Source organism: Anser brachyrhynchus (assembly GCF_964034855.1).
Source record: "Anser brachyrhynchus genome assembly, chromosome: 19".
Lineage (NCBI taxonomy): Eukaryota > Metazoa > Chordata > Aves > Anseriformes > Anatidae > Anser > Anser brachyrhynchus.
Window position 1 is genome coordinate 2,497,379 of NC_137712.1, and position 26,933 is coordinate 2,524,311.

At 56.9% G+C, this 26,933-nt stretch overlaps 1 protein-coding gene across 16 annotated transcripts in view; it reads right to left on the reverse strand.

Annotated features, from left to right (window-relative positions):
- The window catches only part of DAB2IP (DAB2 interacting protein), a 224,554-nt gene that overhangs the window by 10,971 nt on the left and 186,650 nt on the right, over positions 1 to 26,933 (reverse strand). For 14 of the 16 annotated variants that reach the window (XM_080562025.1, XM_080562020.1, XM_080562024.1 and 11 more), the window contains 9 exons: positions 25,836 to 25,934; positions 23,059 to 23,613; positions 14,896 to 15,040; positions 12,734 to 12,878; positions 8,849 to 9,085; positions 7,122 to 7,323; positions 6,322 to 6,500; positions 3,864 to 4,737; positions 1,048 to 1,200 (listed from right to left, as the gene is read on the reverse strand). In XM_080562025.1, the coding sequence (XP_080418151.1) occupies positions 1,048 to 1,200; positions 3,864 to 4,737; positions 6,322 to 6,500; positions 7,122 to 7,323; positions 8,849 to 9,085; positions 12,734 to 12,878; positions 14,896 to 15,040; positions 23,059 to 23,613; positions 25,836 to 25,934 (2,589 nt within the window). The remainder of the gene's footprint in view (positions 1 to 1,047; positions 1,201 to 3,863; positions 4,738 to 6,321; positions 6,501 to 7,121; positions 7,324 to 8,848; positions 9,086 to 12,733; positions 12,879 to 14,895; positions 15,041 to 23,058; positions 23,614 to 25,835; positions 25,935 to 26,933) is intronic. The other 2 variants (XM_080562021.1, XM_080562023.1) reach the window with 2 other exon arrangements.

Below are 26,933 nucleotides of genomic sequence, written 5' to 3' on the forward strand. Positions count from 1 at the left end.
AAAGTCCCTGCCTTTGGCCTTTCCCCTGAATTTAACAGGTGAGAGTCCAACAATGATACAAGACAACAGGCAAAGGCTGCTGTTACAAAAAAACAGAAACGTGTCTGTGCTGGAAAAACAGGAAACAGGTTCCGGGAGGGACACGTCTGGAGTTGTGCGTGACCTGGTGCTAACAGGTGCCTGGTGTGAGGAACGTGACGCACAGTCAGGAAACACCCCACGTGCTAACCGTGCCCAGCTGCAGCTCTCCTGGCAGTGCCAGGCTGCTGAGAAAGCATCTCGCAGAAAAGATTGCTCGGCTCTTGACTGCCGCATCCTTAGTTCTAACCCTGCTTCACCCCCGGCCTGCGTCCTCACTCTGTTCCCACCCCTGGCTCCTCCAGGAGGCAGGGGAGGGAGCAGCACCCGTCCTGCAGCAGCACACATCCTGCAGCCTGTCTGGGACCGTGGGCTCCGACTGAATACATGGATCTGCCTTCCGGCAGGCCGCACACCGGGCAGGCCCTCGTCCGTGTGACACAGCCTTGGAGCAGCGTCACTGCACCAGTGGACTCACACCGCGCCCCGGTGCTGTAGCCGAGACCAGAATCTGGGCTTAATTTTAGGGCTTTTTGCAGGTTTTTAACGTGAGAGCTGCTTCTTGCTACACGTCCCTGCTGTGAGGCACAAGGCTGCCTGCATCCTCCTCCCTGGTCTTTTATAGGTGAGCTGAAACTGGCTTTTAAGCTTTCTTTCCTGCAGCCAGGGGGAAGTAAGAGGCACCAGCTGGCTCCATGTGATGTCGCAGAGCAGCACCAGCACTCGATTCCTGGCTCCTGCTTTTCACACTAGCTCTCATCAGAGGGCAATTTGAGTCAGTGCGTGAAAACCTCCCAGACCTTCCCCAGCAGTGCCCTGTGACGCTGAGCAGCAGGGCGCAGAGCCTGACGCCCCTCTCTCCTGGGCAGGGAGGTCCCAGACAGCCCCGCTTGCCCCTGCTCAGATGAACGACATTCAAGGAAATCCTCTCTCTATTTAGAAACTTGATTCAATCCAATCAGGTTTTACCTTTTCTGCTTGGCTGAGCTCGTCCTTATTCCTGAGCTTATCCCTGTGCTTGGAATCTGGGTCAATGCTTTCATCTTCTAAAAACTGCATGTTCATATTCAAAAGCCAAGCAGCAGTGCGGTCCAGGGCATTGGGGTTCACAGGAGAAGGGGCCTACAATGAAACATACAACCATAACAAAAGAAAAACCTGTAACAGAAATGGTCATGAAGCTAGAGAGAGAATTTCCTTCCAAGCAAGCCCTCTCCCGTGCTGCTCAAACAGCAATGAACAGGTCTGAGCTACCGGAACAGCCAGGGGGAGGCACAGGAACGACTCCTGTTGTGCACCTCACATTGTTTTAATACATTGGCCTTCGCCAGGCCAAATTCTTCCCTTCGCCATCCCCAGAGAACAGGCGCACAAAGGTGTGCTGCAGAGGGATCCCACTGCAAGGAACAGGCCCGGGTTTCTGGGGCGGGTCGTCGCCGCTGGCAGATAGGAAGGCTGCTCGCTGGAAAGGCTTCGTACGGCTACAGCTAAACCCAGCAAACTAAATGCTCCTCTTGGTCATGCTGACATCTTCTTGGAAAACACAGGTTTCTTCCAGGATGAGCCTCTCCACAGATGAGGTCCTCGACATCTCGGCAGCTCCCGGGCGTGCTCAGGTAGCTGTGGGAACGCGCGGAGCGGGGCTGCTCTCCTGCCAGGCAGCCAGAGCTGCGGCTGCGGCTTTTCAGTCCTGGCCTGGGCAGGGACTGCAAGCTCCAGCTGAACTGCATCGCCTGAATAGCTTCCAACCACATCACGAACTTGAGGAAGTGAAGCTCCAGCCATTTCCCCTCCGTCCTGGCTCATTATAAATGGCAGTAATTAGTTTCTTGGATGAACACAAGGGATCTGCATGACCTGGTCAAGTGAATTCAAGATAACAAGGCAGAAATGCAGGTGACTTTCTCTTCCATGCAGAGCTCTGGACAGGGGAGAAACCCAGTCGCTGGCAAGCAGCAGACCAGGAGGTTCTGAAGGAGTGGGGGCTGCCCGGTTGTCTCCCTGGCACTGGGAGCTTTCCCAAGCCATCTTTCAGTCTGGTCTTCATTTCCACAGTTCTAAATCAGAAGTTTCAGGCTCTGCTCATGGCACACTTGCTGTAACTCCTGCCCTGGCTTGTGGCTTTCTGTTTTCTCTTAAACCTTCACCTCGGGCGCCGCACCTCCGGTGGCTGCTCACTGTCTGGCTCGGAGGAGCGCTGGCCACCCGGCTTCACTTCAGCGACTTGAAGGCTCTTGGTCCCAGGCTCTCAGTTAACAGAGCTCAGCCCACTGTGCACAGGTCCTTCTGCCCCTTTCTTCCTTTGCCAAAGAGGTGAAAAAGAGCACCTGATCCGGCCTGGCGCAGCTCCAAAGGCAGATCAACAATTGGACTCACAAAGGCAGGGGAAGCGCTGCTGCCTGGCAGGAGTGGGGCTTGGGGAATGCTACGGGAATGGCCAGGGCACGGGGCTCCTTTGGTCTCAAAGGGCGTTTAATACCAGCAGCTGTGAAGGAGCAGTGTAACAGTGATTCACGGACACTGCTCACACAAGTTAAATATGCAGGTTGGGCTGGGAGGGCATTTGGGGACTTCAGCTCTTGGGGGAAAGCTTTGCAGTCACCGACTGGCCAGGGGCCGAAGGTTCTGCTGCGCCCTTCATCTCAAAGAAACTCTGCTACCAGCCAGGCTGCTGCTTGCAGGCTCTGTGCCCTCTGCACCTAACGAGCATCGATCCACATGATACAAATGTGGCTACATGGCCAGCTTGCTAATGTCGGCGCTTATGAATCAATACAGTATGCACAGAACAGCTCCAGACCGGGCTGATACAACAGCCTTTAATGGGCAGCACTGACACAAGGCCTCCACAGCTGCCTTGTAAGGCAGAGGTACTTAGACCAGCTCTGCTGCTCCTCCAACGCTGTGCTGCTGGAAAGGAGCCTGGGCTGAGGTGCCGTGAGCTCTTGCCAGTTGTCCGCGCTCTCTGGGTTTTGTATTACTTTTAAAACTCTTCCTTTGGGCACTGAGAGGCCCTACCGTGTTAATTTTCTACAGGGCTGTATCTGAAATGTAAAATGACTAAAGGAGCACTAGCCAAGCAATTTATCCATGCCAGGAAACCGGAGGGCCCTGGGTCTGTGACGTACTGCTTTCACTTTTAGCACCGTGAACAGTCCCGTTCCTTTCTGTGCAGACCAGCACGTGCCCTGGGACCCGAAGCACTGTCGAGCTCTGCACAGCTGCAGCTTCGCTCTTGATGGGGAACACGCTCCTTCCTTACCGCTCTCGCCTCCCCCGATGCGCTCCCAGGAGGGTCTAACAGAGAAATGAGTGTCCAGGGACACCAAGGCTGTGGTGGGACAGGAGCAGCGGCACAGAGAGTTGTAGATAAATGAGAAGATTAGCGCCTAGTCCAAGTCTGTGGGATGGGGCTGGGTTGACTATGGCATGGGATGAGAGCCTGTGCATGGAGAGGCAAAGCGGTGACGAGATGGTAGCGCAGAACAGAGGCTGGGCTGCCGTCGCCCTCGTGTCTCTGCCACCTTGCGGCAGTCACACCCCAACGTGCCACACAGCGGGGAGAAAACCGCGTGTCCGCGTCCCCTTCCCTGCAGGGCCTCTGTCCCAGGCCACGCTGGGTGCAAGAGCCAAGGTACCACCACGGTGCTGGCACTGATGTAGTAACTTGGGGCCAGAACGATGTCCCCAGCAATCCCCAACAGCTGATTTCTTCTCCAAGTCCGTGGCCTGACCCCTGCCTGGCCCCGCCAACCCCCGGAGCCGTCGCAGCCCCCCGAACTCACCTGTTTGTGCATCGTGCGCTGCTTCATCTCGGGGCTGTCGCCCTTGGAGGAGGAGGACTGCTGCCGCAGGCGGGCCCCGCTGCCGGGCCAGTCGGGCGAGGAGGACATCATGCTGCCGCTGGAGGGTCGCTGGTACTGAACCGTGTTCAGCAGGGAGGGCGGCGTCCTGCCCCGGGTGACCGGCGGCGGCGGCGGGGGCGGCTGGTCTATCCGCCTCTGCGGTCCCGCGCTGTTCTGGCGCGGCATGGTGGGCTGGCCGCCCTTCTCCGTCAGCGAGAGCTGCCGCCGGGCCAGCTCCCCCGTCCGGCGCGTGAAGTCCTCGCTGGCAGCGGGGCCGGCGAAGCCGTGCTTGTTGGCCGTCAGCTCCTCGCTGTTGCTGTGGGAGCTGAGCGAGCTGTGGCACTCGGAGCCGGAGTCGCCCAGACCGCGAGGGGAGAGCGGCAGCCCGGCCGCCATCTGGTACACGGGGTTCTGGAAGGAGAGCGGCGCCAGCAGCTGGGGCCGGCCGGGCGCGCTCTCGCCGCTCGGCGTGGTGGGCGTCTGGCCCACCCGGCGCACGGTGGCCATGCCCGTCACGCTGCTCTGCTGAGTCCGTGCGGTCCATACGCCCTGCAACTGCCCGAGGGACGACTGACTGTCATTGAGGGAGTCGGCAGCGCCGGGCGCGTTGGCCCCGCTGTCCAGGAGCCGATTGTCCTGCAAGTCCACCATGGACAAACTCTTGCTGCCGTTAGACATCTGCACGTCGGGCTCATTGGCCTCTGAGTAACTGGAGCTTCGGGCAGGCGAGGGCTGGGCCCCAGCAGACCTTGTGACAAAAAACAAGTCCTTGTTTTCAGGGGTTGGAGATGGTAACCGGGTGAAATCTATCAGACTGCGGGGAAGTCAGTGCGTAAGGAAAAGGAGAGGAAAACAGAAAAAAAAAAAAAGAAGAGTTGTGAATGCTGCACCAGAGCAGGAAAACGTTATCACTCAGAAGAAATCAGCGTGGCGCAGCTGTGCGGGCAGCGGACGTAGCCCAGCCCCTGCAGGGCACGGGGCCAGGCCCAGCTCTGCCTGTGCGTAGGGACGGTGCAGCAGGAGCAGGGGGACGGGGGGTGCGGAGGGGTCCGGGGTTCTGGGCACCCCCGTGGGGGCGGGCAGGGGAGCAGGGGGTGCCTTGCGTGGCAGAGCAGCCTGTGTTCTGCGGGAGGCATTGACGGGCTCGCTCTCGGGCCCTGCCTCGCCAGCCGCAGCCCGCAGCGTGCCGGCAGCACGGGGCTGAGCTCCCAGCTGGCCAAACCCAACCCCGCTGCCTGTCCTCTGCTCCGTGCCTGGGCTCTGAGCTCCTGGGGGCTGGCCAGGATCTGTACAGCACCGGGGGGGGCTGATCCACACCAGGCCACCAAGGGTCAGACAGGGGTGTAACAGCAGAGCCAAATCCTAGCGGCAGAAAGTTATCCACCCGCTGCTCCTGCTGTAACAGATACATCCAAGCAATATTGATTTCTTGGAGACAGAAAGAAAGAGCTTTGCAGTAGCTTAATGTGAATACACCACTGATCAAAGATGGTGCGTTGTAAGCAAGTATTTGGGTGAAAGCATACTGGTAGAGATCTTCCATAGCATTAGATTTAAATAATTGTACCTCAAGCTGGGAAGCATTAGAGATGAAAGCTCTGATTAAAGCAAGTCCAGCTCCATTGCTGCCTTTCACTCCTAATTAAACTGTTAAGTATTATGTAGTTTCCACTTACAAACTATTTTATTAGCAGTGTCTTTCAATTTATGTGGGCTCTACTTTTCCAAAAACAGAAACATTTTAAGTCTGCAACAGTCATCCTTCCCATGAATGAAATTTGTTACATAATTAGGCCTAAAAGTGTGTTTGGTGACTGTGTCTGTGAATCACTGCTCATTAAAAGCACACGGTATTATAAAAACTGGACGGAGTGGATTGGAATTGATTGTTAGGCCTCTACAGCTTGGCCACTGTTAGAGAAATGTCCACATTTGGATCTCAGTGAATCCAGCACATACCCTACATCTTACAGCGATGGGTAAGACCAATAAATCCTGCACATTCAGACAGCTAATGAACTCAGTGGTAGAACTCAGTGCTTTGAGGTCAGTATGAACAATCCCTCAAGCCCTCAAAGGATGAACATTTTGCTTCTGCAGCCAAGCGTCAAGAACTGAGCTCAGAACTGGCCAGTTTTCCATTTCCCAAACCACATTCCCAGCTCTGGCTCATCACAGACCCGGGATGGAGCCATGTGCTTGCGCTACTGCCCACTGCTTTGTCTAGATTCAGAGCCGAACCACACCCAGTATCCATTTTGCAACTGAAAGCCTTGCCAATGGATCAGGTAAGTCCACACCACGCCTTGTCCTGCCTGTCCCTGCAGGTGCTCAGGTTTTGGTAGGAGGTGAATACTCAGTATTTCCTTTGTGGCCAGGCCACCTCTTAGGCTCTTACCCAGATAAGTCATTCTCTATCACCATTTTCTGTAGCCCCGCAGAGATGCTGTTGCCAGCGTTAGGAGTGGATGCAGTGTGATCGGCTGTGACTGAGACCTGCACGCAGGCTGGGTTACTGAGCGCCGAGTTGACATCCCTCAGGATCCGAGGCAGAGGCCCAAGCTTTGTTGCAGTGCCCTGGTAAAAAAAGAGAGCAGAATTACTACCACCATCTTGTATTTCTGCTAGAGAACTGTGGGTTCTGCCAGCTGCTGGACAGTCTCTTCAGTGAATTGTTAGCAACATTAATTTTCTCCATAATTTAACTCCACTGGCTGTCCCAGACATGTGGCTTCAGAAACCATTTGCTGCTGCGGGGCAGAAGGCAGCAAGCATGCTTAGCATAGTTCAGACGCCGAAGACAGCTGCGGCCAAGCCTGGTCCAGGTCTCCTGACAGAAACCCTTTTCATTAAAAATTAACCATTTGAATCTGCCGGGAAAAACAGAAGGGCCTGGCGTTCAGCAGCTCTGCCTTCTCATCCCACCAGCCCCTCCATGCTCACCCCCAGTGATGAAGAGCAGAGGGGGAAAGCGATACTCGCCTGACTCCAAGAAGGACAAGAAGGATGAGCTACTACAGCAGCACGTGCAAAGGCTGGGGAAGTGCTAAGGGTTACTAACAGCGGTGCTGTGCACCCGCACAGCTAACGGATGGGTACGGGCTGCACGAGGGGGAGGTGTGTGGTGTGCTGGGCCCCAGTGCCCAGCGCTGGCCTCCTGTGCTTCCCTCCCGGCCTGTCCCTGTGAGCTCCCCGTACCTGCTCCAGCTGAGAAATGACTTCCCAGAGCAGCGAGTGCAAAGTGGACAGCTCCCGGCCCAGGTCAATGTAGCCTTCAAAGCCAGCTGTGTTTGAGATGGTTTCTGGATTGGAAATCTCCAGGAGAAATCTCTGCATGTTAGTCCATTCGTGCTCCAGGAACTGATTCATGAAGGACATATATTCCTCTTTGCTGCCAAACCTATCAAGACAGCAACAGAAATCTCAGCTAAATCCTGTAAACAGAGGTGCAGTGAGCAGAAGGAGCAGGTACATATGCACGTAAGAATGCCAGAGCCTTTCTGTGGCATCTGAACCCTTTCAGAGCCTTTGGGATCACGGGGTTGCTAACAAGCAGCTGCTACCCCACTGAACGTGGAACCAAAATTAACTCCAGCCTAATCCAGCTAAGCCCTCATCAGCATGGGACCTCAGCAGCAGAAACGGAGGTGAAAGCTATAGAAACGAAGCTGTTCTTGGTGATGGGGTGTATCTTACTGCTGGTACAGCCTCCAGAAATAAGACACATCACTGGAAATAAAGAAATCAAAATAACCAAGCCCAGTCACTTGGCTGAGGTGCAGTGAATGACGGCTGTGGGAGTCCCACACTCTCCCCCCCCTTCCCAGGCACTGAAGCTGGCCGCAGCCACGCGCCGCTGCCGCCCCGGCACAACGGCCAGGCTGTTCTCCCCTCAGCCCTGCACACTCCTTCTGCCCTTCAAGCACTTCACGCAGCCGTCGTTCTCAGTTAGATGTCTTACTTAGAGCACAACAGGGCCTCGTGGCTCAGTTGTACCAGCAGCACTTCACGTTGTGCTGTGACAGTGATTGTGCAAGGAGAGGCGTGTGAGCGGTCTGCAGGACAGCTCAGCCTCATCACTTTGGCTTGACTAAAGTCAGCTTAGTTAGGGGTTCCTTCCTGCAAAGTGCTGCAAATCTGAAAAGCCTTTAGTTAGGGATTGGTCAGGAATATGGAGAATTTCTGTCATCTGCTGTAACACGCTTGTTTGTCTTCCACCTGTGGTTGTGTGCACGCATGTGCACTCCTGGCTGCGCATGTGTACACTGAGCTAGTTCCCAAATCTAAGGAGCTTTAGAAGGAAACTGCCCATTCATGTTTTGGAAAGCTCATCGGTTTGTTATCAGAGCTCAGGATAAGTAGCTCAGAGCTGCAGCCAGTGGAAAAATTTTCAGAAATCTCTTGCTTTGTTTCCATCAAACCTATGGGCTTAGTTAGAAGTTGATAGTGTCCCCATCCTCTTTTCCTGCCATCCCCGTTCAAACAACTGTGCTGTCGTAGCAGGGAAGGTCCCAGAGCTCCTGGGAGGGACAGAACGGCTCCCGAGCTACACACACCACTGCTGCTGTGCGGGTTCTGGCCCTGCTGCTGCCTCTGACGGGAGGCAGAGCTGATGCCATCAGCCGCTCCCAGCACAGCGATCACGGGACACATTTCCTGGCTCTGCCTGGGTGTTCCCGCTGCGACCCAGCCCGCTCCTCTGTGTGGTCAGAGCAGCCTGTTTTCCTGCTCATAAAACACGTGCTGTTTTGGAAACTTCACTGATCTCCCTGACCTAACAGCGAGGGAATGGGTCCCAGAGAGAGATGGGGAAAAGCACAACAGGAAACAAGCAGGCCCTTTCCATCCAGGGAAGGAGCGGCAAGTGTGGGACCTTCCTTCCCCTTCTTCAGAGCTGCCCCCCCCACTGCCGCAGCCCCGCTTACTTGGCGAAGTTGGCGAGGTTCTGGGTGACCTTGGCAATGAGGGTCAAAGTGCGCGCAGTGCGGTCGTCCGGGTACTCCTGCAGGAGACTGAAGAGGGAAGGGGACATGATAGCTGGGCACAGGAACCGCAGGAACAAGGAGGCACTGATCAGTCGCTCGCTGATGTCTGGGCGGCCACGGTTGCTGCATTCTTGTCTCCACGAGGCGAAAACTTCCTTGAGCTCCCTTGGGAAGACACTGAAATGACAGAAGGACACGCAGGGATGGTGAAGTTCAAGGCCAAGGTTTTTGAAGTGCCACAAAGCAGTAAGAAGCGTGGTGTGTAGCAGCAGCCACGTGGTGTGACGCCCTGACCTTCTGCACCAAGGCAGAGTCCTCTCACCCCGCACAGCAGCACTGCCACCCTCACCAGCCACAGGCTCTTTTCCTTGCAGTGCCCGTTAGGAGACTCAGACCAGACAAGAAGCATAGCCAAAACCCCTGACAACTGGGAAGCCAGAGATACAGAACAAGCCGTGCAAAGCAGCTCATCGCCACGTGAGGTGGTGCGGAGCATCCCAAAGCGATGGGGCACACCACCTGTGCGGTGCCCAGCAGCGTGGGACACCCTTGGCGGAACCACCGGGGGTACTGGGGTCACCAGCACAGCCGGTGCTTGGCTGTGCAAATTGCAGTACTCATGTTCTAGCTCTTGGACCAAATCCCATGGTAATGAGGGCAACTGCAGAGCCCCACTGGAGTCACTCCAGCTTTGCAACCGCACCGAGCCCAGCCGGGCTTCCCAAGGCCCCAGAGCTCCCCCGCGCCCAGCAGACGCCCGCCGCAGCAGCCCTTATCGCCGCAGAACCGGCTGCCTGCTCTCCTCCCAGCTCCCTGCTCCCACCTTATCCTGTTCCCAGCACGGGTTATTTGTTCAGCTGGATCCTCCCACGCGGGAGCAGGCTGACAATGGGTCCCCAGCGGCCAGCAAGTCCCTGGTACCGGCCCTTTCCCTCCGCCCCAGAGGCTGCTCTGGCCACGGCCACCGTCTTTGTTTGAAAGTCAGAACTGTTCACCTCCAGAGCTGGCTGGTCTAACAGCAGATCGAGGAGGGGGCAGACTCCATTTTAGGCCATAAATCTCCTTACCAAACAGCCATTTCACACGACAGTTTCCCAGTTTTGCTGCAGGGACTACGTGGGGTGAGCAGAGCAATGTGAGCTGGCTTCCCTCTGGGCCTGACCGCCCTGCGGCTGACCCTCACCCTTGTTGGGAAGAGAAGGCCGCGCACACCGCGCTGCCAGACCCCGTCCTGCTGCCCAGCACAGCGCGCCGCCACAGCCGATGTCCACCAGTGCCAGAACCAGGCGGGAGGCCCCAAACCGCACGAGCCTCGGAGCGAAGCACCCGGCCGAGCCACTGCCCCGCTGAGCACCGCACCGGCCGGTGACATGGCACGGCACGGCACGGCACGGCTCGGCCCCGGCAGCGGGCACCTGCCCAGCCGTCCTCCCAGCCCCGTGTTTTATAAATACCACTAACCAATGCCTTTGGCTGGAAAAGTTCCCCTCTGTCTTTGGCGTGATCCACACAATTGGACAAAGCCCTTTTACTTCACGGTATTTGCCCAGAAATAGGAGAATCCTTTAAGCAATTTAAAGCTTGAGTGATCAGGACAGGTTGTAGTTACTGGAAGTAACCCCCTGAAAACGCGTGCACTGGCTGCGTGCAGCCCGCGAGCGCTGCTCGCTGCCACAGGCTGGGAGACCATAAAAGTTTAATTGTGGAGCAGCGGATGGGATTCAGTTAGCCAGCTTTATGTGACAAACGGGCCAGTAATTCATTACCCAACTTTCCAGTAACGAGCTTCCACATGCTGAAATTCTGCTTACGCTGAAACTTCCCAGATGTCCAAATTATGTCATAATTATAACAATTTTCAGTTATTGTAAACCTCTTTCCTCTCTCCGATGCTCTCCGGCAGATGAGCATGCACACTCTGGCACTCTATTTAAAGCAAGACTGTTAGCTGTCAGGATACCTTGGCCAAGCCTGAGCACTCATCGTCAGCCCAATTAATCCCCAAGAACTGCTGAGCACAAAGGAGCGAGAGGGAACCGCTCGGGGCAGCAGCTCCGTTGCTCCAGCCTTCCTCCGAAAGGCAGGGCTGGAGGAACAAACTTCCCGTGCACTCGTGACTTTCCTTGGGTCACCTTCCAAGCCTATTTTTAGACTTACCTTTTAGTGCTGCTCTGGGTATTTTTGGGAAGACGCTAATTTGAACAATTATTATCCACTGGTGACTAAAAGCAGTGAATTCCTCCTGGGAGAGCAGGTAAGCACAACTCCTGAGTCAGAGAATTATTAATTGGCTCAGGATAAGGTACGGGCTACCTCCAACAAAATCTGCCCTTTTGCTTATTTGTGGTAGGTAAAGGAAGTCGGAACGAGCCTCTCGCTGCTTGTTCTCTCGCTGAGCAACATCAGGAGAAGCAATTCCCTTCCTTCCTGGCCTTGCAAGACAGCACACTCCAAATCCTGGGAGACTACAAATAATGAGTTTTCAGACCTTAATACAACAGCTGGGATAAGGGAGAAAATGAGAAGTTTTTACTATCAGAGACTTCCTTCCTCCAAAATGAGCCTTAGTTGATGTTAGGCAACAACAGCGTTGCTACAAAACACATTAATAAAAACTAAGCTCGGACTTTTAACCAGGAAGACTGCAAATCCAGCAGTAATATTTTTTTTTTTTTTGTCAGGACAAGAATCTTGTGGTCTGCTAGCAAGAAGCAGAAGGAAAACGTTTTTATTCCTCAAGGTAAGGAAGGTCACCAGCTCGATTCTTCCCGTTCCTTGCAGGCACCAGCTGTACCAGACCCAAGGACGGGACAGCGGGCACCAGCACGGCCACCTCCAGCACAGGACGCCAGACACCCCACTGCCTCACCCCAGGCAATTTTGTCTACTGAGGCCTGTCCCAACTCGTTGCCAGAACCTTTACCCTGAGCGCGATCAGCGAGGACATGCCTCCAGCTGCATACCAGGCCTTGGGCCAAGGAGGCAGGGAGCTCCCCACGGCTGCCCCGAGGGCCGGGAGAGAGCGGGGTTAACCCGGAGGAATGCGGGACGCGGAGCCTAACAGGCCCCGAGCATCCTCCTCCTCCTCGCCCCAGCACTGCCGCAGGAGCACATCTGCCTCAACGCAAGCTCCCTGCGCTGCCGCAGCTCCCTGACAGGCACGAGGAGTGCCACAGGGCCTGCGGGGAGGGTTTCAAAACGCCACCTGATGCTCTGGTGGTCAGACTGGCACCTTATTCCTCGACCCCGCCGCCCTGTCCCCGTGTCTGTGCTGCAGAAACCCTCCACCAGGCACCGAGAAGAGGCGTGACGGGCAGGCAGTAGCTGCTGCCTCCGCAGAGCAGATAATCCACGGCTGGCCTGGGGGGAGCCACGGCTGCAGCTGGCACGGGATGGCAGCAGGGAAGGGGTCCCATGGCCCCACACCACGTGCCCTGAAGGCGCTGGGGGACGGCGTCCCCAGGCTAAACCAGCTCAGCACAAAATCTGTCCTTGAAAACTCGTTCCTCTGCCTGCCGCAGCTCTGCCATCCCTGCGTCGAAGGAGACGCCGTGCACGTCCGCAGGCGCACCCGCGACTGTGCCACCGTGGCAGCACCCGCACAGCTGCCGTGCTCAGCCCCGCGCCTTTCTCCCCGGCCCCAGGGCAGCCCCAGTCGGAAGCCAGCGGGACGGCCTCGGGTGCTGCAGGGGTGGGCAAGGCCCTGGGCTCTCCCTCCACAGCTCCTGCACGCTGCCCGGACGCAGCCTGAGGACGGCCCGACGCCACGCCACTGCCCTGCAGCCGACGGCACGCGGAGGGGAGCGCTGCTCGCGGGGCACTGACCAGTAGGAGTTGATGATTTTGCAGAAGGCCAGCTCGCAGCACATCTTCAGGTTGCTCTGATGTTCGGGAAGGTCCGAAGACGAACACTTACTGGGATCCACCTCACAGTTTTCATCTGATTCGTACAGAGCCTTGATGAACTCCCCTGTAAAACAGACAGTCAGTGGCGGGCTTTGGAGGTGCAGTCAGCAAGCAGGGCAGCCTGTGAGCCCCAGCGCCCGAGCAGCTGCCCCGTGCCCCATCGCGCTGACCCAGCAGCACAGCTCCTCCTGCAGAAGGGCCCCGGCCTCCTGGCGAGCACGCTGGCAGCTCTGCCCTCGGGCCTCTGCGCTGCTGCTCCCCAGCTGCCCTGCCAAAAGGCCGGGCAGTATTAATTAAATTAAAATTAAATTAATTAATTCAAGTATTTCCGTGAGTTTCTCTGCACTCCTGCTGGCTGCTCGGCCACCCCTCGCCCTGGCGGGCTCACACCCCGGGGCGTTGCCAGCTCTCGTGCCACCCCGGGGTGCTGCGGGCACAGAGCAGCGCGGCGTGGGCTGGGGGCACTCCCCACTGCGGCATGTGTCCGTCCGTCGGGAAGGGCAGCTGTCTGTCCGGGCTGCACACCGCAGGCGGGGGAGGCTCGGGGAGGGGATGGCGGGGAGCAGGAGGGCCTCAGGCAGGGACCTGCGGTGCTGGGTGATGCCCTGGGGACAAGGTTTCCTTTGGTTATCTTCTAATTCCTTTTGGTTTGCTCACCTCCCAGTTCCTGACCGTCCTGGACTTCCCCTCCTGCTTTTTGTCCACCCTAGTCTGCATTCCTCCCCTTCTACTGCCAAAACAGATTTTAATTATGTCCCGGAGAGCCTCTCCAATGTATTTTCAGCTCTGCCAGGGAGCTCTGGAGCCTCTCTGCTTGCCTGCAGGTGATGCCTGCTGTTATTAGCCGGCCCCATTACTCGGTTGTGCTTCATGGCTTGAAGGAAAGCACTACGCTGCATTGTGCTGCCTTGTGACACCGACATGAATCATTTCATGACAAGAGGGCGACACAGGATCCGTGCCCCGAACAACTCGCAGGGACTGCGGGCTCCTCCGGTACGAGATGGAGCTGGCTCGGCAGCGTCTGCACCGAGCCCTCAAAGGGGAGCGTTACGAAATCCTCTGCCTTCATTAATCTCCCGGCTTTTTAGAAATTTTATGAGGTAATCTACTTGCAGGCTTGCCTTCAACCAGAAGGCATTACAAGGCAGAAATAAGTAACAGTCCCTCTCCTCTGCTGGCGGGCCATCTGCCTGATCTGCCTCACTGATCTCCCCGTCCCCAGCTCCACCAGATGACTGTTACCTCAGCGAAGTACTTACACTTCCTTTGGTCCTTGTTAAAATTACACCGATCCACTGGTAGGAACCTAACACACTGAAAAATGAGCAGGTCGACAGGAGCACTGCTCATCCCACTGCAGGGACGTGCAGAAAACCCAGCTGCCTTCGCCGAGTGCACGCCACAGAGGCAGCCCCCCGGCCTCGCGCTGTGCTGGCTGCACGCAGCAGCGCAGCCATTCCTTCCTGACCTGCCCAGAAGCGGAACCTCTCATTATTTTCATTTGCATCGGGAGAAATATTTTTGGAGCCGTGAGCATAGGCAGCCCTTTCGGAAAAGCACCAGGAGGGTTCCCAGCGCCATCAGGGAGGCGACTCTCATCACCGCAATTTGGGAGATTTCATCTGACTGCTGCGAGGAACGGGGGGAGCGTCTCCGGCTGGGGCTGTGCAATCAGGGGAGGGATTCAATCAGCCTCCGTGACACTGCCGGAGCTCAGACAGAAGACTTGGCAGACAGCACCGTGCCTTCAGGTATCTACTTGGTACCTCCTCTGAAAGCAGATCAGCGCACCAGCTCGGCAGCGACCTTCACCCGAGAGCTGAGCGCCGCCCGCTGCGGCCGCCCCGGCCCCGGGCCCCCCTGCCAGCCCCGGCAGCAGGCGCTGGGCTGCGGCGCTCAGCAGCCAGCCGTGTCTCGGGCAGACGGCACACGGGCTCAGGCTTCTCTTGCACTGTGAGAGAAACCCTCTGCCAGGTAACGCCAGCACCTCTGATGGCCACCAGGACTCAGCTGCGGCCCCGCACCGCGCGGAGCAGCCGGCAGCTCGCGGAAGAGCCCCGCCACCCCTCTGTACCTACCTAAGGCATCTTGCAAGTATTTCTGCCCCACCAGCTTCAGGTATTCTTCGATTGCTTTGGTGGCTAGCGTGTTCTCCCTGAAAATGAGATGCTCATTCTCACCACAGCGATCAACTTCAGACATCATCAGGTCAGTCAAGAAATCCTGGAAAGCAAAGCCCACGGTGGGTCACCAGGTCCCGACACGCTGCGTGCAGCAGGGCGGGCGGCTCCCCGCCTCCGGCACCTCCCTGCGGTGCAGGAGGGGGCGAGGCGCTGCGGCGAGCCCCCGTGCCCGCTGCACTGCCGCCGGCCTGACTTCTCTCCTGCTTCTCCGACCCTCGGAGAGTGGAGAGGAGAAATCAGTCTCCGGGGAGTTACAACTTCTGCACCCCAAAATGATCCATTCCACGCCCGCACCGCATTTGCCCCCGCATCAGTGACAGCTTTCAGGGGGGGTCTCCTCTCAGCCTCACGTTTTGTGGGTGAAATCTTTTCTCCGCTGCTAAATGTGGCCACGTCGGTATCTAGCTGCGCTGGGTGCAAAAGCGGGGCGTGCTCCGCTGTCACGGGCTGTGCCCCACGGCTCAGGGCTGGGAATCAAGCCCGTAATAGGCATCGAGATGCTCCCGCATCCCATTTCCTCAGTACTCATGGAAATAAACAGCACTGCTACAGCGCGCGTTTTGGGCACATTTGGGGTCTGATGTGCACAGAGCCAAACACCGTGCAATTCTGTCATCTGTGCTGCGCAGCAACGGAAGGGGGGCGCAGGAGCAGCGTGCACGCTGCCAGCCGCCCCGTGCACCAGCCCGGGCTTTGCATTGCAAATGCTAACAGAAAGGCAGCACCTAAGAGTGAGCTCCGTGCCTGCTTCAGCAGCGGTGTAACTGGTCGGAGAGGGTCACGCAATTCCCTGTGCGTTCTGCTAAAAATCCACTACGTGGTGTGAGCTGCAGCGCCGCAGCTCGCGTAATGCAGAAGGAACGCCGTCCAGCTCCTCGCGCTAATACATATTCAGTTCCTGTTCTCCGCGCCGCTAATGGGAAAATCGGCTGCTGAGCCAGGTGCTGGCCCGGACGACCTCCTCCCAGCCGGCACCGCTCGCCTCGATGGCAAAGGGAAACCGGGCTGCTGGCACCCTGCAAGCCCCGCGCATTGAACCTCGTACCGAGTCCCCGCGCAGGAGACAGCAATGCTGACACACCGTTTCACCGCCATAAGCAAGGGCACCTTTTTTCAACCACCCTCCTCTCAAACCCAATAATCTGCGCAGTAATAACCCTTCGCTAAGAAATTCTCCTTCATTTGTCACAGCGTGCAAGACGCAACCCGTTGCTGGGCACGGGCAGCAAGAGCACCCGGAGCTGCTGCGCGGAGGTGCGGGTGCTGTCCTCGCCGTCCCCACGCGGTGTGGCACGGAGCGCAGCTCCCCGAGCCCCCAAAGCGCCGCAGCCACGACCCCGAACCCCTTGGGAGATACGGGGACACCCAGGTGCCATACCCTGCCGGGGTGTTTGCGAGAGAGGCACTTGCTCCGTCCGTCACAAGGGTGCCCTGGGAACCTCAGGCTCATGCTGAGACCCCCTCCTGGATCATCCCAGCACCAAACCAGTGACCTACAGCCCTTTGTTACTGGGCTTCTGTCCCAGACGAAGGAAGCCCGGGCTGCAGACGGGTTCCCCTGCCGTCCAGAAACGGGCTGGGGGTTGGTGGGCTGGCAGCCCCGCAGCTGCTGCCGCTCCAGTCCCTCCTGCTCCCCACGGGGCCGCGACCGGGACCGGCGTGCTGCCGCCACCTTCCCAGAAGAGCCTCCCAAAACCCCGAGGAGCAGCTTTTGAAGAAGATGTCACTTGCATTATTTCTTTGACCAGAAGACCGCCCTCCCCGCAGCCCGCTCTGTCTGCGGCGCGCTGGCAGCTGCAGAGGCACAAATCCCTCCTGGAAGCGAAGCACGCGCCTCCCGCCACGATTTTCTCTCATTTTGCCTCTTTTATCAGCCAAGCTGGAATGAAACTTTAAACCCCTGCTCAAATCCCTTTAGCTGCTATCTGGGTACCTCCATCACCTTTATCTTCCCGGGTCTCTCCCAGGGTGCGTTTCAATTCCAAGCCACAGCTCAGGATGACACAAGGTGCTGATTCTTAATTAGCAGCCGCTGACCTTGGCTTTGCTTGATTCTCTTTCCTGTCACTTTCCCAACATACTAATTATCTCCGAACACCGAGTTTTACAGCTCCTCTTACCACGGGTTAGGTTTTTCCTCCCCCTGCCAGCTGCGGACCCGCGCTGCCTCCCCCCGCTGACCACACGCGTGGCCGCAGAGCTGGGGTGGGACACGGGGACACGGGGACAGGGGACACAGGGACAGGGGACATGGGGACACGGGGACGTGGTGCCAGCTCCCATGCAGAACCCAGCTGCCAGCGGGGCCGCCAAGCTGCGGAGACCCGGGCGCCAGGTTCTAGCCAGCAGCCACGTGAATTCTGATGATTTTAGCTAAGCTGCAGAATTTACTCAAACCAAAAACGAGGCAAAATTCCAGTTGTGTGCGACGCGGCACGAAGCCAGGGAAGCTCCCCCTGAACCCCCCGGGGCGGTCCCCATCCCATACGGAGACGGGCCTCGCGGCTCTGCCCCCCCGCATCCCGCGGTCCTGTCCCCGGGCCGTCCTCCGGGGCCTTGCCTTCCCTCCACACACGGAAGCCGCAGCAGCTCCGGAGCTCACGTCCGCCAGCACTCGGAAGACACAAACGGAATGCAAATAGTTGTCGGATCCCTCCGGGGGCCTCGCTCACCCACATACACGGCTCTGAATAAAATGCAATAACTAAAGCCAATAAAACTCCCTGTTTCTGAGCAGCAGAGATCAGCGGGGGGCTGTTTTTAGTTAGGGCCCCTGGCAATGGAAGAAAATAAGATGCTTTATTTCATTACATCAGAGTTGAGAGGGGAAGGAAGAGGTCTACAGTAAAAATTAAGGGCTGCAGCGGCGTTCCTCAGGCTTGCTCCCGTGTTTATTTTAAGGATATTTGCTTCAGTCTGGACACCGCTGAACCGGTGCAACTTCAGCGGCTGCACACACAAAGGGGAGCAATTCATAAAGAAACGCCGGGCATGACGGCGCGAGGCAGCGCTGCTTCCCAGCACTTTTTCAAGTACCCCAGGCAGCAGCCACTGCAGCACGCGCTGGTGTCAGGCTGCCGCTGCAGCCCTGCCACAGGCACCTGCACGGCTTTGGCTGCCGCAGAGGCAGCCCCACGGCACCGCCGGTCCCAGCTCCAAGGGGCCAGGGCTCACAGACCCCACCTCGAGGTCTGCCAGCGGCAGCCTCCCCCCGCCCTGCAGCCCGTCTCACCGCACCCTCGGTCACCGCACCCTGCTCCGAAGCACCAGTGGGGCCGGGTTTGCTCCACGCGCCTCGCTGCTTTTCATGTTCCTCCATCCCTGCGGCGCAGCCCGAAAACATTTCCGTTTTCGCCTGGGGTGAGCTTCAGGCGCTGCTTCCGCTGCCCCACCTGGGGGGATGCTCCCTCGTGGGCTGGAAACCTGCCCCGACCCCTGCCTCCTGCCTCGGCCCTCCCGCAGGCTGTCGGGGCTGGGTGACTCCGTTTGGGGCTGGGTGACTCCGTTTGGGGCTGGGTGACCGTCAGCTCGGTGCTGCCTGGGGACACCGAACTGCTGCCCGAGGAGCCTGGAAGGAGCAGACGGACAGCGCAGCCGTCCCAGGGGTGGCCTGAGACTGGGGAGGCTCGCTGAAGGTGAAGGCCACAAGCGTAAAACCGACAGCTGCTCACGGGAACAGCCCTTCACTGCCACGTCAACAGGGCCAAGCAGTCGGGCAGCGGTGCCAAGAGCCCGCGGAGGGCTCCACGCGGGTTGTGCAGGAAGGACGCCGCACCCTGCCACCCGGGGAAGGTCCCCGCAGCCCCGCGGGCAGGGCAGAAGGGGGCCAGCAGCAGCAGCACCTCTGTGCAGGGGGTGCTGCTCCCCCCCCCAGTCCGAGGAGGGGCGGCTGACTGGGGGAAAGGAGGTTCCCCCCGTCGCAAACCTAATTAATAGGATTGCCTTAACCTTAAGAGGATTGGGTTGATGAAGGCAATAAGATTACTGCTGGTTTCAGAGAGCAGCGCAGAGGCCAGCTCGGCAGGGGTGAAGGAAGCCCCAGGAGGCGGCAGGGCTGCAGGCGGACAAGTGTCAGGCACACGTAAGCATCAGTGGCCGAGGAGAGGGGAGGGACGCGCTCATAAAACTGACGAAAAGCTTTTTTAGCTGGATCGTGGCTGCCATAAAGTAGTATTAGAGAGAGAAATTCCTTGTGGGGGACAACAGAGCTGCTGCCCGGGTCACCCAGGGCTGAAGGTGTGCAGCGCCCTGGCTTTGCAGTTGCTGGTGCAGGTAAGCGGGCGGCGCTCCAGGGGGGGACCCCGAGCCCTGTGCTGCTGTGCCCCCCTGCCCCCTGCCGCTCCCCGTGCTGAACCAGGAGCCTCCAGGAGAGCTCCCGCAGCTGGACAGGTGCTTGCAGGCACTCCCGCATGGTCCCTGCAGCATCCACACGAAGCAGCAAAGCACCCACGTGGCCAAGGGGAGTGCGGCTGCAGCGGTGCCGGCGCAGAGCAGAGGCTCCAGCAGCCTCGCGTGGGCTGTGAATGCATCTGCTGTAAATGCATCTGCTCAGGGGGAGCAAATCCTCGCGGCACAAACAAATAGGGACACATGTTTATCCTTCACTCCATTCACACCATAATAAATATTTATTTCAAGCGAGCAGCTGGTTAGTCAGAGCTTTGTCTGACGCCGGGTTTCATCTACTGACCCCCTGGACAAGAACATTTTTAAAGTGTAGTTATGGTTATGAGCTGAGCTCCCAAAGCTGTGAGGTAGCCCTGGAACAGAGACAAGGGAAGTACCCCGCAGACACCGAAGTCCCCGGCGGTCCCCCGGGGGAAGGATGCAGCCTGCCCCCCCCCGCCCACATCACACAGCCCACATCAAGCGGGGCTAATGGCAGGGGGAGCGCTCCCATGGCATGCAGGGCAACAGAAGTATCTTTAATTACGCCTTGGTGTGTTTCGTCTGTGGGTTGCAAACACATCAAGCAGTTAAGTATCTCCCCACACCCTCACGGGTAACATTTCATCAGGTGGAAGACGGGAGCACCCAACGAAGGGAGGACGGGCGCCGAGAGCCCGGGTGCCCCTCCTGGCACAGCCCTGCCTCTCCAGGCCCTACAAACGGAGCAAACAGGGCCTGTGCCGAGAGCTGGGCGGGTTCTGGGCGGCCGTCAGACTTTCCAGCGGGCTGGGGCAGCTCCCCGCCAGGCTGTTTGCCCTTTATCAGAACGCTTTTCCCCTTTCTCTCCACCCCGCTGCTGCCTCGGTGGCTGCTCTGGGTTTTCCAGGCGTGCCCTGGTGCCCGGCGAGCCCTCGCGTGGCACCGCGGGGATGAAGCTTTTCCCTTTCCCAAGCAGAGATCAAAGCAGGCACGGCCTCTGTCTCCAGGCAGGACTCTCTGCTTTCATTTCCCACCTTTTAATCTATTGTGATACAGAAATGAGGCCCAGGATGATGCAGAACATTTAGGGAGAAAATGAAGCTGCAGCCACTGCCCCGGCCACCCACGCTCCTTTCGGCAGACGGGCCCGGCCCTGCCTCTGGCTTTGACGAGCTGCAGGTAACGAGCCCTGGCTGGGGGGGGACAGGGGACACTGCCAAGGAGCACGGGGCACGGCCCCGCATCCCGCTGAGCCCCGGTGCGGGATTACACCCCGCTTAGCACCGACCGCTCCAGGCGAAGAGCGCCTCGGGCAGCGCAAGAGCAGTTAGCTGCTACCGCGTCCTCGCAGATAACCCGCCGGACACTCGGACACTCCTTTCCCACTCCAGCCGTAATCGCTGCTTCAGCGCCGGCTACAGCGGCCAGGAGCCGCAAGAAAACCTGGATCGGTGAGAGAAATTAGAGGCTGCCCATCGCCAGCGCTGTGCTCTTCGGCTCGGAGAGGGCAGGGGCGAGCTGGGGGGGGCTGCTGGCAGAACCCCTGCGCTCCTCCGCCTCCACCCGCACCCCGCCACCCCGCGCTGCCTCCTGCCAACAGGAGCCAGGCAAACCCAGGCAGGGGCAGCCCCCGGTTTGCTGCTGGAGCCTTCGCACACGGGCGTGACAAAACCAGCACGGCCCTCTGCTGTGCCTCGCCGCCCCCACGGAGCCTTCCTGGGCACACCCCTGTCACACAGACAGGGTGGGTGGGTGCTTTCCTCTCCCATTCATTTTTTTTATTATTATTTTTTTACCTTGCTGCTGTTTTTTCCCTTCCTCTCCTCGTACAGCTCCTCTAGGAAGGACGCGCCACCCGGCTCCCATGCTCCAGTAACTCCTGCTGCTTTGACAGCTCTCTCAACCCCGTGCTAATGCTGATGGCAGATGACAGGCAGGGAGAGCAGAAGCTCCATTTTAGGGGACAATTCATCAAGTCTGTTTACTGTTTGCTGTGTCCCCCGTGCAGAGCCTCTGGGATCCCAAGCGCTGGCGCGGACACGTGTCTGGAAACACACTTGCTCTCTCCTCAGCCTCTCCAGCACCGAGAGGAGAGGAAAAAGCAGGAGCAGTGACAAGACTCACGGGGACTGAGGTCAGGGTGAGGACACCTTTTGCACCCACACCCCGCACAGGTCCTTCCTGGCAATTTCACCGCAGCGCCGGCAGAGCTGCAGCGAGGGCAGCCCGGGATGCAGCGAGCAGCGGTGCCAGCAGAAGGCAGGGCCGAGCCGAGCAAGCATGCGCCGAGCGCGGCACAGCCCCGCACAGCGGGCACACACCTGTGATGCTCTCCCGACACAACCACCCGAGCGGGGTTTCGCACACCGCGAGCCGCTTCTGCCCCCTCCGAGTGTCCCAGCCCCGTGCTGCGCCCCTCACCGCACACCCCAATGCCCCGTCCTGGGCTCCGGGAGGCTCCGGGCAGCTACCAGCACTGCCACGGCAGCAGGCCCGGCCTCGCAATCCTCTCAGCGAGCTTTCCCTGCCTTGAATTCGACCAGGATGCCAAGCGCTTCTCTGCACGACAGACGGTAATTAAATCTAATCCGTGAACCCTGCCACGATCCCAGGCAGCAGCGCAGGCTGCAGGGGAAGCGTCGAGCCTCGCGGTTCCCCTCAGGTGAGCAGCTCACAGCTCCTCAGTGCTGTAAGAGCTTTGGAAATCTCGTTCTTCCCCAGCACCCCGTTGCAGAGTTCAGGGAGATGTTAACAGAGGGAACGCTAATGCTCCCACTCCCTCCGTCCCGCATGCGGCCACACTGTGCCACGCAGGGGGACGCAGCGAGGATGCTCTGAGGCAGAGGGGCCCCGCGACTCCACGCCGTGGGGCAGGGAGCTCGGCGCTTGCCTGTGCTCTCCAGTGAGGGCGTTTCCAGCTCTGCTCATCTGCCCTCGCTCTCGCCGACCAGTCACTACCAGGAGTAAATCCCACTCCCTGCCTCTTCCTGGCTCGTTGCTTCCCCAGACGTGGCAGGGGATTCCCAGTCATGAAGGATATTCACACGAAGTGGCCCAGTAAACTGAATTTCCACCGTTCACAAATTGGCCAGCATCAACTCCCCGGCACCTCCTGCCTGGGAGCACCCCAGAACCCTCCCTGCAGTGCCGCCCCCATCACGTCTCCCTTCTAAAAGCATCAGCACAGACCCCAAGGGCTCAGAGCTTGCTCAGAGGCAGGCATGCCCGGAGGCGCGCTTTGCTCCAAAATTCTCATGGCACCGTCCGCGCCCGTGCGGTGCCACAGTGCCGGGCGTGCGGCGGAGCAGCCGTGGGGAACCTGCCGTGTTTCCACAGGAACGCCCAGCACCGCCGGCTGCTTAGCTTAAGCCAATGTTGCTTACACTTCGCCCCCGAAAACTGCCTTCTTGCTTGCGTTTATGTTTGTGCTGGTTTACAGAGTAAGAGTCTGGCCCCTGAGCCTCCACAAGTAGGGAAAAAGGACTTGGGTTGGTATCTTGTGGTCCCCCCGACCTCTTTACTAATTAAGCAATTCACACTGCACATGCTACCGACTTGTTTGCAATAAAAAGCAAAAATCAGTGTATTAATGATGGCTGAGCCCAACCAACGTGCTGACTCCCTACAGCCCAACCCTGGAGACTGCCCCTGCTCATCTCTCGTGGGAGCGTGCGGGTGCCGCAGCCTTACCTTGGCCTTGCCTGTGCTCTGCAGGATGTGCACCAGCGCAGACGCCATCTCCTCTTTGTTCTTCACGCTCAGCGAGGGCTCCAGCACCGAGCACAGCACCATGTAATTGTTAGTGATGTACTCGGCAAACTCCTTGTACATCTCCATGGGAAGGATGCTCATACTCTGGTAGCGTGACTTGATGCGGATCATGGGCCCTGGGGACTTGCCCTTCCCGGGGTTGGGGCTGACCACAGGGTACCATTTCTCCACAAACTGCCGGCCCGTGACGGAGCTGACAGGGATGTTCACTTGTCCAATGAAGTTGGTCTTGTCCTTCTTTTTCTTCTTGTCAGTCTCTTTGTATAAGTGCACCGTAATGTTTTTAAGCGATGGGAGGTTATTAAATTCAAAGTGCTCCCCCCAAAAGACATTATCAGTTTTCAATTTACAGGTAGTTCGTGCATAAAGAACGTCATCCAGGCATAATTCACACAAGTACTTTTTCTTAGCTGGCAGGTCCTTGGCTTCAATAATCCATAACTTTAACATATTCTCCACCCTTCTGCTGTTGTCCTAAAAAAAAGATGCAAAGAAAAAAAGGTCAAGAGAAAAAAACAACAAAGCCACGCACAACAAAACTGGAGATATAAGTTAATTATTTTGGATGGGCTAAATGAGCAGAAGCTTAATTACATTTTATTTTAAGGAAATACTGGCTCTCAGGAATTTGCATAATAATGCTACTTATGTTAATTTTCCAAATATCACCATGCTCTCCATGTCTGCTGGTGCCAATTAATAAAGGAAACAAGGAAGATAAAACCTGTCCAAATCATAAATGTACCACGTCCAATTCACTGCCAAGAGGACCTCAAAAGAAACCTGAAAGAACCTTTCCGATAACTACCGGCTTGTGCAGAACAGAAGCTATGTTACAGGTACCACAGAACCACCTCCCCTCGCAGTCCAGCCGCTTTGCAGCAGCACCGGAGTACATTTTCTGGACTGTAGCAGAGCGACAACAAAGGGATCCGAGTGCACACTCAGGGGTCACCTCATCCGTGGCTGGAACACAACCACCTCTGGCATGGGAAGAGGCTTTTGCAAAACTTCACAATATTTTAGGGCACAGGTCCAGAGCACTGAACTAAAACATCAAGAGGAATTCTGGGACACAGAGTGAGTCACACAGTGGAATCGTTACAACTCAGAAATAGAAATTTGGCTTGGTATCATTTAAACAACAATGCAGCAAAGGATACCGCGGCTCTTCAACGGCTCCCCAGTGATGCTGACCTCGCCCTGGAAGCGCATCCAGGGGCATCTGCTGCAGCGGTGACTAAAGAGAGAAAGCACTCGCGGCTGAACTGCTCCTGGGGCTGCAGTAACCTGTTTTGTTTAGGAGCCCTCACTGAAACAGCAACCGTGGCTTCCCCTGCTCAGCTTCGGAGGCTGGGCAGGAACGTTTCTGCTGGGAGCCCACAATGGGGTACTGTAGGTTCAGGAAGTACACACAGGAACTACACGAGAACACTGAATTCCTGATAGAAATATCAAGTCAGATACTGAGAGTTTATTGTCCACGAACTCAAACAAAGATGGAAAATTAGCCATCAGCTAATGGCATGTTCCGAGATGAGGGCATCTTTCCAAATGAATTTCCACTGAACACCACATCTCAAAGCCATACTGACGTGTCCAGCCCTCCCTCACATTCCCAGGACTTTTCTCATGGCGTGACGCTCCAAACCTCACACAGCTCTTTCAGGCCATCATTGCCAGGCTGCTGTGCTCGGAAAGCCACTGGAGCCACTGAGCTGCACGTGGAGCAACTGAGCTGCATGCGCAGGAACACGCTGCTGGGGGCAGAAGCCCCCTCTCTCCTCTGCCACTCCCATTCTGACACTGAAGGAAATCTCTTATCCCGAACTAGGAACAATGAACTCAGACACGGAGAGCTCCTTTAGCAGCCTGCCAGGCCCAGACCTAACCTGTACGCAGTTATGTGTCTGATGCCAGGGATGAATTTACAGGATCGCATTATTTGTGTCTTCTCTGATCAGCAGAAAATGACTTGTTGATGGAGCTCATCAGCTGTGAAATCCTGCAGCTGATTAGTCCTGATCAATCTTTGTTAGCTAATTCCAGCGCAGAGAGGGAGAAGCAGCTGTAGACTTTATTTGAGGATGTACTTAAGTCTTAGTGGGCCATAAAAACACATATTGGGTGTCCCTGTGTTCAGTGAAGAGAAAGATTTGCTTCTGGAGATCTCGGACGGGATGGTTTCGCCACCCTCAACTGCCTGTAAAAGTGAAGGCTACGTTCCACTACTGCCTCAAAGAATGCACTGCCATGTGCCACCTGAATTTCTCCATCACTACAGCAGACACTGCAAGTACCACCAGTCAGGAGATGTGATACATGAACTTCAGAATATTCAGTCTTGTAACTTCGCTGGCAGCTACCGGCCATCTGTCCCAGCACTTCTGGGAGGTGGGAAGTCCTACTTGAGTGGCAAGTATCATTAGTAGCAAAGCAAGACTGAAGATTCTTCAAGTCTGATCATTTCACAGCAACAGCTGAAGCAGCATGTGCTGAGAAAAGAGGAAAGAAATAATTGGCACTTTCACGTAAATATAATTGTGGAAGAAATGGAAATATGGAAAAAGGCTGACCCACAATTACACTTACTCACTACAATGACAATACGTCCCCTGCTGCTACTATGCACTGGGCTATAAAACGTAATAACGAGGAACTGAACTATAGCAGAGGCAATTCCTCAAAGCCACTACCTTATTTGGGTGCACGGCACGCCGCAGGTTTTCCATCCATTTATCTCGCTCTGCTGCGGAACGACACGAGAAGCACTTACTTCCTGATGAAGTCGTCACCTACAGGGAAAGGAACAGGATTATGTCTTGACCAGCACACTGCAGACTGTGATATGGGGGAGAGGGGGAGTGAGGAAAGGTGCTAGTGGATTTTTTTTCTTTTTTAAGTAAACAGCTTTACCCAGGCATGAAGCAACAGCCCCTAAGGCTACCAGGAAAACAGGGCAACTCTGTATGTCACAGAAATAATCATGGAAGCAAATTCCAATTACTTCTCCTCTTCCACACCAGAAAACACAAGATAATGGCCCCGTGCATGTGATGCTTTAAGCCACCAAGTTCCTCTACTGAGAAGAGTGCAAATCCTTAAATGAACTAAAGATAAACTGCAACCACTTGGCACCCCTCCAGATTCATCCCAAAACTTGCAGTTGTAACAACCCAGCCCTTGCTTTCGGAAGAACGCCAGGCCCCGGCAGGCTGGCTTCTTGCTGTCCCCCCCCTTCACGCCCTGTTCTGAAGGCCTTGCTGCGAGGAACATGGGGCCGAGGACGTTCACCACGCTGCTGGAGGGCTGGAGGCACTCCTGTGCCCCCCGCACTGGCTCCCCTCAGCCAGCCACAAAGCCCTCAGCCGGCTGCTCTCCCTTCTCCGTATCCGTTGTATTTGGTGATGCCCCATAATATTCTCTATGTACATGTCTGGCTTGCAAGCAAATGGACCTGGTTAGTACCTAACTAACTCCCTCTGAGTTTCACTTCCGCCAGTCAAGCTGCAGAGCTCCCTGCGAGTGCCGTATCGTCTGACAGTGTTTGTGTTTACACGCTGCACACCGCTTATCTGCTTCTGGGAGACACGATCTCCTCCAATTTCATACATCTCCCCGAACCTGTTCTTACAAGCAGAGCTGGCACTTGCTACGATTCATCATCTTCAGCTAACCTCAGCCGTGAGCTGAGCGCATCCCTTTGCTCAAAGACATCTCCTCACCAGGACAACACGACGAGGGGCCTAGCCTGCCTTTTCACAGCAAATGCAAGAAATCTCCCCACGCTTGAT